Source organism: Siniperca chuatsi, linkage group LG16 (assembly GCF_020085105.1).
Source record: "Siniperca chuatsi isolate FFG_IHB_CAS linkage group LG16, ASM2008510v1, whole genome shotgun sequence".
Lineage (NCBI taxonomy): Eukaryota > Metazoa > Chordata > Actinopteri > Centrarchiformes > Sinipercidae > Siniperca > Siniperca chuatsi.
In genome coordinates, this window is record NC_058057.1 from 17564022 (window position 1) to 17575240 (window position 11219).

The 11219-nt window shown below is 39.5% G+C and overlaps 1 protein-coding gene across 4 annotated transcripts in view; it reads left to right on the forward strand.

Moving 5' to 3' along the window:
* The window catches only part of fndc1 (fibronectin type III domain containing 1), a 46004-nt gene extending 35014 nt beyond the window's left edge, over positions 1–10990 (forward strand). For all 4 annotated transcript variants that reach the window (XM_044169353.1, XM_044169355.1, XM_044169352.1 and 1 more), the window contains 7 exons: positions 884–1120; positions 4111–4219; positions 7592–7671; positions 7954–7983; positions 9356–9517; positions 9680–9802; positions 10204–10990. In XM_044169353.1, the coding sequence (XP_044025288.1) occupies positions 884–1120; positions 4111–4219; positions 7592–7671; positions 7954–7983; positions 9356–9517; positions 9680–9802; positions 10204–10319 (857 nt within the window). In that variant the 3' untranslated portion in view covers positions 10320–10990. The remainder of the gene's footprint in view (positions 1–883; positions 1121–4110; positions 4220–7591; positions 7672–7953; positions 7984–9355; positions 9518–9679; positions 9803–10203) is intronic.
* The last annotated feature ends 229 nt before the right edge of the window (positions 10991–11219 follow it).

Here is an 11219-nt window from a genome sequence, read left to right on the forward strand (position 1 = left end):
TAGAGTTGTGTCATTATGTGAACTGTCCTGATGCTGTTTCCCACTGACATTTGATCCCTGTCAGGCTCACGCACGCCAGTTTTTGTCAGTGTTTTTGGATTTGGTTTTTCAACAAGCAGAAGAAGATAGTGTGTCTCTGTGGGGAAGTGCTTTTATCATTTAAAAATGAACGCATGAGCAAAGCAAAACATCTGGATCTTCTGTGTGCATGAGCTTACACAGATCCTGGACATATGGATGCTCTACAAAAATACAGCCTTACATGCACCCTGTGTACAGACAGACACATAAATCTGCTCACCTTGACGACAGAAGTATTTCAGTGTATGAATGTATAATATCTAAGCCATATGACTGTGTATACACATACAGTAGGAGCTTGTAACAGCCTAAACCCACACAGCCTCACAGACTGTGTTGATGTGTAGATACTGACACGTGTTAGACTCTTGGCCTGCGCAGACAGCCAATCATCTGGGGAGGTGGGAGCAACTCCAGGCTCCAGTGGTTCCCTCTAAATCTCAGTCAGACTAGGAATTGTGAGATATCTCAAGTATTCACAGCTGTATGTCCAGCTGGCATTTCCAGAGTCATTGAAAACAAACAAAAACGAACGATAGGGGGATGGTCACATGAGCGACCAGGCTAACTTCTGATTCCCACAAAAATACTACCAACAAATTATTTCAAAATGACTAAATAGGACTGACAAAGCAGTAGTATCTTTTAAATTCTGTGTTACATACCAAAGTTTGTCCCATTAAGTTCAATGATTTTTATAAATAATGCAAGATTTGAATTTGTTCTAACTCGCCTATATTAGGAAATCATGTAGTTAAAATAAACAACTTGATTCCTTTCCATCACTTTTTCCTCCCATCAGCTCCCTATGTGAACTACATCCGAAAGGACCCAGGTGCTCCTTGCTCCTTGACGGAGGCTCTGGAGTATCTTCAGGTTGACATCCTAGAAGACCTGATAGAGAAGGACAGTCTGGCAGCCAATCAGAAACAGCCTCCCAAAAACAAGCCTCATAACCTCACTGTGGTTGCCATGGAGGGCTGCCACTCATTTATCATCCTGGACTGGGCCCGCCCACTGAAGGATGATATGGTGTCAGGTAAGAAATGTTTTTCAAAAACTAAAATTGAAATAATTTTTTGCTAAGAAATCAGTATATATGCCGTTAGTGTTTGTTTTGACTTATTAAGAAATTTAAGTTTTATTTTTTCTCTGCCCTGATAGTACCCTCTACATTAGTGTTCTCCAGGAGATGTGAATTTTTGGTCCAAACTGTCAATAGTCAATTTTCCTTCCAAATGTAGCAAAAATTTTAAAAGAATTTCCATAAAAATCAGCAATTAGCCAATGTAGGCTCCACCATAAGAAAGAGACTGGGCAAAAAACAGCCCCAGACCATCACACTACCACCACCATATTTTACTGTTGGTATGAGATTATTTTTCTGAAATGTGGTGTTACTTTTACGCCAGATGTAATGGGACGCATACCTTCCAAAAAGTTCAACTTTTGTCTCGTCAGAGTATTTTCCCAAAAGTCTTGGGGATCATCAAGATGTTTTCTGGCAAAAATGAGACGAGCCTTAATGTTCTTTTTGCTCAGCAGTGGTTTTCGTCTTGGCGCTCTGCCATGCAGGCCATTTTTGCCCAGTCTCTTTCTTATGGTGGAGTCATGAACACTGACCTTAACTGAGGCAAGTGAGGCCTGCAGTTCTTTGGATGTTGTTGTGGGGTCTCTGAATGGCTGAAGAAGAACAAAATGAAGACTTTGGAGTGGCCTAGTCAAAGTCCTGATCTGAATCCTATTGAGATGCTGTGGCATGACCTTAAAAACCCTCGAAAACCCTCCAATGTGGCTGAATTACAACAATTCTGCAAAGATGAGTGGGCCAAAATGCCTCCACAGCACTGTAAAAGACTCATTGCAACTTATTGCAAACACTTGATTGCAGTTGTTGCTGCAAAGGGTGGCCCAACCAGTTATTAGGTTTAGGGGGCAATCACTATTTCACACAGGGCCATGTAGGTTTAGATTTTGTTTTCCCTTAATAATAACAACCTTCATTTAAAAAACTGCATTTTGTGTTTACTTGCGTTATCTTTGACTAATATTTTAAATTTGTTTGATGATCTGAAACATTTAAGTGTGACAAACATGCAAAAAAACTCAGGAAGGAGGCAAATACCACTGTATCTGTTTATAGAGATTAGGAGTTTGGCGCATCGAGATAAACAGCTGGTGGCGCTAATTCTCCAGTCAGGTGCCATTAAACCACTGCAGAAAAAGGGGGAGCAATGAGATGACGTAATTAAAAGAACGCCAGTCAAACCTCAACTGATTTTTTTTTTTTAAAAAGGACAGAGAAGAGACTGATACTGTATGAGACGTGGTGGACTATCAGAGTTAGCAGTCTGGCCAGCTAGCAAGGCAGTGTGTTGTCTTTGGCAGGAAAACACAAGCCTCCTGGTCATGCCGGCTGGTCCATCCTCTGACGTGTAAAACACATATATGGTTCTCTTTCTTTCCATCTGTTCTCCATGGTGTTTCCTCTCTGCTCACACACTATCTTGACACGTTTTGCGTTACTTTAATGCATTTTCGTACTTAATTTGGACATTTTTGCACTTAATCACTATTTTCTCTCATTTCAAATACTCTGTGAATTTGTCTTATCTTACATACTATGTTGTATTCCAGAAACTAATTTATTGTAAGTGTTGTGATGCTGATGTAGTGTTTCTCTGCTGTTATGTAAGAAGTTGGCCAAAACACTGTGTTTTAATTTTAGTTATATTAACTTCTTTTTATGAATTTCCTTATAAACTGTAGTATTTTAGTATTGCAAAGACTGTAAATACAGCAGACATTATCTGTTCCACACACATATGCAGGCACAGTTCACACATGCAGATACGATCACAAGGCGCTGTTTTAGTTATTAGGGCGTGTTTGCACAACCGTGTCTTACGAGTTATGGGTCACAGCTTTCAAAACAAGTAGATAGAAGCAGCTGTTAGCAAGTGGACTCACGAGATGAGGGACACTGGTATGAATTTTTACCTGACCCCAACTTCTGGTTCCATTTACTTTGATGCATTGAGGATCTTTTGCCTAAAGGTTTTGGACAAAACATACACATTATTCACTGAGTATTATAAGTGTTGCATTTTGGACCAACTTGGGAAACATTTAATACATTTTATACCTAAAGCAGGAAAAGATAGAGGACAGAAGCCAATGGCAAAGGCAAGAGTCTAAATACTACTCTATCAAACCATCAGTTTAACAATGTAGAATGGAAAATGAATGAAAAACCAAAAGAAGAAAAACAAAGTAGCTAGTATTTCCTTTCTCTCCTGTCAGCAGCCAGCTGTGTTGGTGCGGCTCCAGTAAAAATAGAAAGTCAAACTCAAAAGTTCAATAGAAACAGTTGGTAGGTTGATGTGCGGCAGAGCTGGTCTCCATAGTTTGAAATTAGTGAATGATGGAGAGTCGCGTGACCTTAGGTCGCTTACTGGATTCTAAGGATTAGTCTGCGTGACTGAGAAGAAGAAGAAAACAGACAGAGAGACAGGCAGATTGGATGAGTTATAGAAAATGCCAGGGCTGCAGTTTTTCTTCAGAGTGAAATGTATATGGGAGACCACCTACTCAAAAGTAAATGAAAAAATAAATGTTTGTACTTTATATATAGTTATAGGTCATGTGAGTCCAAGTTTGATGAAATAAAAAAGTTGGGCAGGCTATAGAGTTTCTGGTAGGTGGATTTGTTACCTTTTGGACAGAGCCAGGTTAGCTGTTTCCTGTTTTTGTGCTAAGCTAAGCTAACCGGCTGCTTGCAGTAGCTTCATATTTACCTTATAGACATGAGAGTGAATGATCGATTGTCTCATCTAACTCTCGGCAAAAGAGTGTCAAAGTCTCAAAATGTCAAAGTATTACTTTAATGTTGAACCTCAGGGTATTGTTGTGTAAAACTTGATATAAACATAGACAATTTCTTCAGTTCTAACTTTGCTTCTGCTACAGCAAATCAGATTTTAGTTTTTTCTAACAATCTCTGCTCTGTATTTTTATTGTTCCCGGCAGGCTACATGGTCCACAGTGCTTCGTATGACGATGTCCTCAACAATAGATGGTCCTCTAGAGCCTCCAGCGGGACACACCTGCCTGTGGAGAATCTCAAACCCAACTCTAGGTAACACATAACCACCTGGTGTGTGTTTATATCACTGGTGTATGCATGCATACAATACACATGCTCGGAGAGAGGTTGATGTGAGTACAAGCAACACTTTCAGGTTCAGTGATTCACAGTATCATCTCGCACATGGGAGTCATAGAAAACAAGAAACTGAACTTACAAACAAAGATTTGCTTCTTTGCAAGATCCCTTTCCCTGACCCCCGCGTAATGTTTATGATCAGGTTGCTGCCTCGGATGCAGGTGCTTGGCTGTGGCTTGGGAGTGTTTATTTCTGCTGGGGTGTGTTTATATCATTATCTTGTCATCATATAATGCACAGAATACGCATCTTGTCTGCGTGTGAGTTCATGTATGCATGTTTATGTGTCTGTTGGTATTATCCCATGTTCATGTGGGAATATGTTGCCAATTGTGATATCAAACCAGGCCGACAGTGATCGGAGCAGAGTGTGAGTTGGATACTGATACTGTAATGTTTGTATAAGAGATCAGAAAAACCCTCAGAGTGAAGTAAATCAGTTTGGCTGAAAGGAGGCAGGTTAAGAAACACATTTGAATCTGCAACAAGATGTGAAAATTCAGTGGAACGTAAATAAAGCACACATTATCTGACACTTGCACACAGATACGGTCACCTCTGTCATTTTCAATTATTAGAGCATGTTTCCACAACCCTACCAGATACAGGTCACGGTTTTCAAAATAAATGCATGGAAACATCCCTTAGCACGTGGACCCAAGAGAGAAGGTTGAGATGTTCTTACCTAAAACCTATTTCTTGTTCCAGTTACCACTGTGCATAAAGCACCTTTTGCTTGAAAGTTGTATGTGTAAATGATGTAGGTAAAAGTTTAAAAGTGCTCTAGCTTCTTAGCAAATGTTCTGCTTGTCTGTTATTTATCATTTTGTCAATATATGATGCAAGTTAGATAATATAAGCTGTCTTCTGTCATTCGCTAAAAACATCTTGATGAAGCATTGGCATGCACCAGAAGAGACCTGAATAAATGGCAGACACAAAAGTGAACCTGCTAGCAAGCTGTATGTCACATAACAATGAGTCAATCAAAGTCCTTACTGGAAGTGTGTAATAGGAGTGGACCACGCATAGTTAAGATGGGCTGCTATCTACAGTAATATACACAAGCTCTGTATATTTTTCTGACAACCCATAGATCTGTTGCACAAATGAGATGAGATGAGAGAAGTATGTTTTTATACTTCTGTGACATATAACCAACCAGATACTGTCCAAAAAGTGCTGATGTGGCCATTGTCCATGTGGTACTTCATAAAAATATATTTCTGCATTCTTTTTAGCAAGTAATCTAACCATTATCTGGTGGAAAAACAGTTTCAGATGTGTGAGTTCATCAGAAACAGAAGTGTCCTCGTGCCCGGTGGAAGCATGAATCTGTTTGAGGTGTTATAATGTGGTGTCTCATCTTGGGCTGTAGGAAAGCAAACACCTGCTGCTGAACACAAACAGCAGAGCTGCGTGCATGGGTAAAGTTTTCCAAGAGTCTGCCAAGAGGGTTTCCCTCTTTGGCAACCAGTTTGTATCCACAATAGTGTGTCATGGTTACGGTTGATCATGGGATGGTTTATGGGACACTGTTGGCATTTCCCATGCTGCAGGCTCCTTCTGGTTGCCAGAAATACTGAGCTACTATAGTCCTAAACACACACATACGTATGTACACTCACATATGGACAAATTTCCTTGGATCCACAAGTTTTCCTGCTCATAAGATTGATAAATGGAATGAATTACAAAGGACTTTAAAACATCTCATCCCACTGGATGATTTTAAACTTTTAACTTTGGACCTTTGGCCTGTCATTCTGTAATCGGCAACTATTTTGATAATCAATTAATTGTTTTAACTAATTTTTCAAGCAAAAATGCCAAATATTTCATGATTCAAGGTTGTGTGAGAATGTGAGAATTTGCTACTTTTCTTTGTCTTATCATAGTAAACTGATTCTCTTTGTTGGTTGGACAAACAAGAGTTTTGATGACGTCACCTTGGGCTCCAGAAAATACTGATGGCCATTTTCACTATTCTTTGGTGTTTTATAGATGAAAAAATGTATCCATTAATGGAGAAAATAACCATCTGATTAATTGATAATGAAAAGAATCACCCTAGTCTTATCTCTGTACTTATTTCTTCTGCTGTATTCAGGTATCTCGCTTATTAAATGCCTTAGAATACTTTCAGTTTATAATCAACTTGTACAAGTTCACCAGTTTTTGTGCACTATCATGTACACTGAGGAGCATGTAATATGACCAGGCTAAATTTAGCCTCCAGCATGTGCAGTTGCCACATAGATTTTCATCTGAAGAGAAGACAAGAAGAGCAACGCTCTGAATGAAGTTTCAAATGGCTAGCTTGGCTTGATGTAGCATCTTGTGGTCTATTCTCTTTTTTTATATTCTGGCTCACATTTTCTTTTTTTCTACCTTCTCCGATTTCTTCTCCAATTTCTTCTTTCATTACATCATCTCTCTGCAGCTGCCTTGCTGTCCTCTCTCTCTCTCTCTCTCTCTCTCTCTCTGGTGATATATATTCTGGTCACTGTTGTCACGTGGCTGTGGTGATTGGATCCAGGCCTCGTGGCTGTACATGGTGAAAGTTTTTGGCCAGGAATTGACAGACCATGAACTTACTGTGTGTGACCTTGCAGACTGGAGGAAAGCACATACTCACACAACGCTGCATGAAGGAACACACACTTGCACAAACACATCGGCCATCTACAGTGGAAAAGTTTGCAACCTCTCGAGGTTGTCAGTGGCTGGTGTTGTTTTTAATCTGATAGGATTTTAGAATTTCTCACCACCCGGAGACAAAATGAGCTCACTGCATGACTTTGTTCTGCTCTTTGTCAAGAAAACTTAAGTCATTTAGTGAAGTTCTCTGTGAGAAATTTCTCTTTTGAGGACTCTCTCTCCTGCCATTTATCCATTCCCTTTCAGCATGCATCTATCCCTGTGCTTTACTTTTTCCACATCCCTCCTTTTTTCTCTTTCATTCTTATCCTCTCCTCCTATCTGTTAATCTCCACTTGCCTAGATGTCTCTTTTTCCCCTCACCGCCCTTTCCTCCGCTCTCCTTCCCTCCTTCTCCCTTTAACGTGAGCCAAATAGCCATTTTATTATGCTGCGCTCAGTTTGGATTCATACCAATATAAAACAGACTACTCTTAAATCAGTCTGCCTAAAGCATGCCCAGTCATCTGCTATGGTCGTTAACATTTTCCTCACCTTGACCCAGGCACAACAGAACTGGCAGAATAACACTTTAACTACTTAATCTCTTGTTAAATCCTTATGTTGTGGTTTGTTTTCATTCAGGTACTACTTCAAAGTGCAGGCCAAGAATGTGTTTGGTTTGGGACCAGTCAGCGATACGCTCACCTATGTCACTGAATCAGGTGTGTATCCTGTCAATGCCTGCAAAGATAAACTTTGAGACGCCCCATTGACTACAGTTCAACCCTCAGTCAAGATTTCCTGCTATACTGCAGTATGCAAGCATTTAACGAAAATGTCATTTTATTGCAATGCAAGATATTCAAATATAAAACCATCCTTCCAGTAGAAGCAAACTACCAGATGCTACCTTTCATTCTCAAAATCAGGTGAATGCATTAAACTTGCAGTGCTTGTCTGTGTCCTTTTCCTCCCTTGTGAAATGATCGCATTCTTTCTTTCAGACGATCCCCTTCTCATTGAAAGACCACCTGGTAAGTCCATACACCGACTGCACATCTGTAATTTAAGATCAACAAGCCATGTCCTACCGAAGCTGCACTGAGGTTTTAAACAGAGAGCCATCATTCTGCTAAACAACATGACGGGACAGACAGTAACTCTGTGTCGATTTTCACTCCACTCCAACCATTTCCCGTCAGTAGCACTCCTTTGATTGCTACTGTGTTTAAAGTATTTACATGACTGGCAGAGAGACGTCACTCTGAATAACTGAGCACTATAGCCCGACCGATTAATCAGCCAGGGCGATACATCGGCCAATATTAACTTAGCGCAGAAACATCTTATGGTGTAAGTATTAAGAAATTGCAGTACAGAAATCCCAGAGATATGTGTAGGTAGTTTAGAAACGGTGAAATAATTTGTGCAGTTTATTTCTCAACGACAATGTCCCGTGGGATCCTTATCAAGAATGTTTGTATGTTAAGTGTTAAGTGTTAAAAGAATATCGGGCGATATCATTATCAGATTTTTTCAACTCTCAAATACCAATATTGGTAAAAATCCAGCATTAGTTAGTCTATAGACAGCACACAGTGACATCAAGATTATCATTGAAAGTGTCATTTGTAATAGGATTTGGGTATTGATATTTACTGCTAAATATTATAGTGTGAGACATAAGCAGTATGTTTTTAAAAACTTTTTTACAGGACTTTATTTAGAACTAACACATACTCACTCAAACTGCATACAAAACACAAACGAGAATAAACTAACTGTGCACCTCATCTGCTTAATCCTCCCTAGACCTTTCATCAAGAGGTGCTTTACATGAGGTAGAAAAAAGGCATGAAACAAAAAATAAAAGAAACACAAGGGAACATAAAACGACACATACGTAGAATGCTAAAAGAGTGAAATAAAATAGAAGATAAACTCAATTGAATAAAACAGATTAAACAGAAGAAAACCTCAAGTTTTTTGGGAGTTTGTTTTGAATATGTGGGGCAAGAAAACTGAATGCTGCTTCTTCATGTTTAGTTTTGACTCCTGGGACTGTAATCAGACCAGATTTTGGCACTACACCATTCAGTGCTTTATGAACCAATAATAGTATAAATTATAATAATATCTAGGTTACAAGATATAAACTGAATTTGGCTGCATGTATAAAACACATGCCTTCTGGCTACCTTAGGAACTGACCATTTAATATCTAACCATAAGAGTAACAACAAATATTTGATATACTGAGTGATAACCTTGCATTTTATTTCTGTTGTTCAGCTTCACAGACAAAATTGATTTATTCTCTCCATCCTCTCACCCTCTATGTATATTTTGCATATTTTACCGCCACAACATGATGCATCTCCTCCTCTGTTCCTCCTTGCTCCTCAGGTGGAGAACCAATCTGGGTGCCCTTTAGCTTTAAGTATAACCCAGCCCACAGCAGCTGTAAGGGCAGCCAGTACGTCAAGCGGACATGGTACAGGAAGTTTGTAGGCGTGGTTTTGTGTAACTCTCTGCGATACAAGATCTTCATGGGAGATGGTCTTAGAGGTAACAAATGACTTTACCTCTATTTTAAACCAGTTCTAATCAGCCAAGATCTGTTTCTCTTGGACCCTCCATGACAATATTGAATTCTTTTTGGAGATAATAAGAACATTTTTAATTATACAAGGTTAATTATGATACCCACTTCCCCTTTTCCCTCCACAGAGCCCTTTTACAGTATAGGAGATACATTTGGCCAGGGAGAGGACCATTGCCAGTTTGTGGACTCCTACATGGAGGGGAGGACAGGCCCGGCCTACCTCTCAAATAATCTGCCCTCAGCACAAGGTTAACAAGAACAGATTGTACACACATTGCACATTTGTGGCTGTGATATTTAGACCTAACCTATTATCATTGTTTCCATGCGATCTGGCTCTCTGGCTCCTTAGTGGACCAGCTGCATTGATCTTATCTATGCAGAATACAGATGCAGAATAAATGAATACTTGTTAAAGGACCTACCAGGGTTTTGCATATTTTAGCCCAATCTCACATGCTTTTCATTACTGCATTTTACTAATTATACTGTACCTTCTAAGATTAATGCTGTAACTTCCTAGCAAAACAAGTGTTAAATGATGATCATATCCAGACATGCTCCGTTCTTTATTGCATTCCAATATATCCATTCCTGATGCATTTCTGTGAATGGCTATGAACAGCATTTTCATTTGTTTCTTGAACAGGATTTTATCGTGCATACAGACAGGAGCCAGTTACATTTGGAGTTATTGGCCGACGTACACCCCATCCATTCGTGGGCTGGTATGAATGCGGGGTGCCAATCCCTGGGAAGTGGTAACACAGGAGGAGTAGGAGACATCGTTACCAAGGGCAACCCTTCTGCATCCTGCTGCAGGCTCTTACCTTCACTGGCCCTGCCCTTAAAAACTGACTTTTGCCTGCCACAATGAAAAGACACCACTACGAATTTATTACAGCTTCACAGAAAGAGAATATAGTACTTTTAAACAACTCAATGTATATCATTACAATGCACTTTTTATATAAAGCAGTCTGTATATGAGGGAAAAAAGAAGCATGTGTGCTCTTGCTTAGTTTAACTCTTCTGAAAGTGTCCTTGTACTATTACTAACTATCCTAGAGACAGGTCCTCACCCAGTGTTATTTATCTCATCAATAATGCACACACACGGTCAAACCAGTGACATTGGACCAAAGCACAAGCTGCAAAGCAAACTGTAAGAATGGGCACTTAAGGTGTGTATAGGTCTGTTAATTTTCAATCGTGAGATTTGTATTTCATAATGTATCGGCTTCTGACAGCTACTTTTTGTTTGTTTATTTGTGTTCTTAAACCATCATAGTGTTTTTCCCCCACCCTTTTGGTATTCACCACAATTCATTAAAAGTTACTGTGTAAGTTTTGTATGTATACGGGACAAAGAATAAAAGACCAAATATTTGCTCAGGAACTGTGGGAGATTGAATAAAGGTGCTATGGAAACCACATCAATCCAGAAACATTAATCATATCATATTCTCTCGCTGCCACATTCTTTTCTAGCAAAAGCTTCCACACGTGATCCAGATCTACTTAATCAACCTAATGGAAGATCTGAGTAACAAAGACGGTTCGGTTGAGCCAGTTGGAATAGCAACTTAAAATCTGATGAAATATCAAAAACAACATATTGCGGACAGAAGCAGGTGGGAAAGAGAGAGAAAATACAAGTTCATT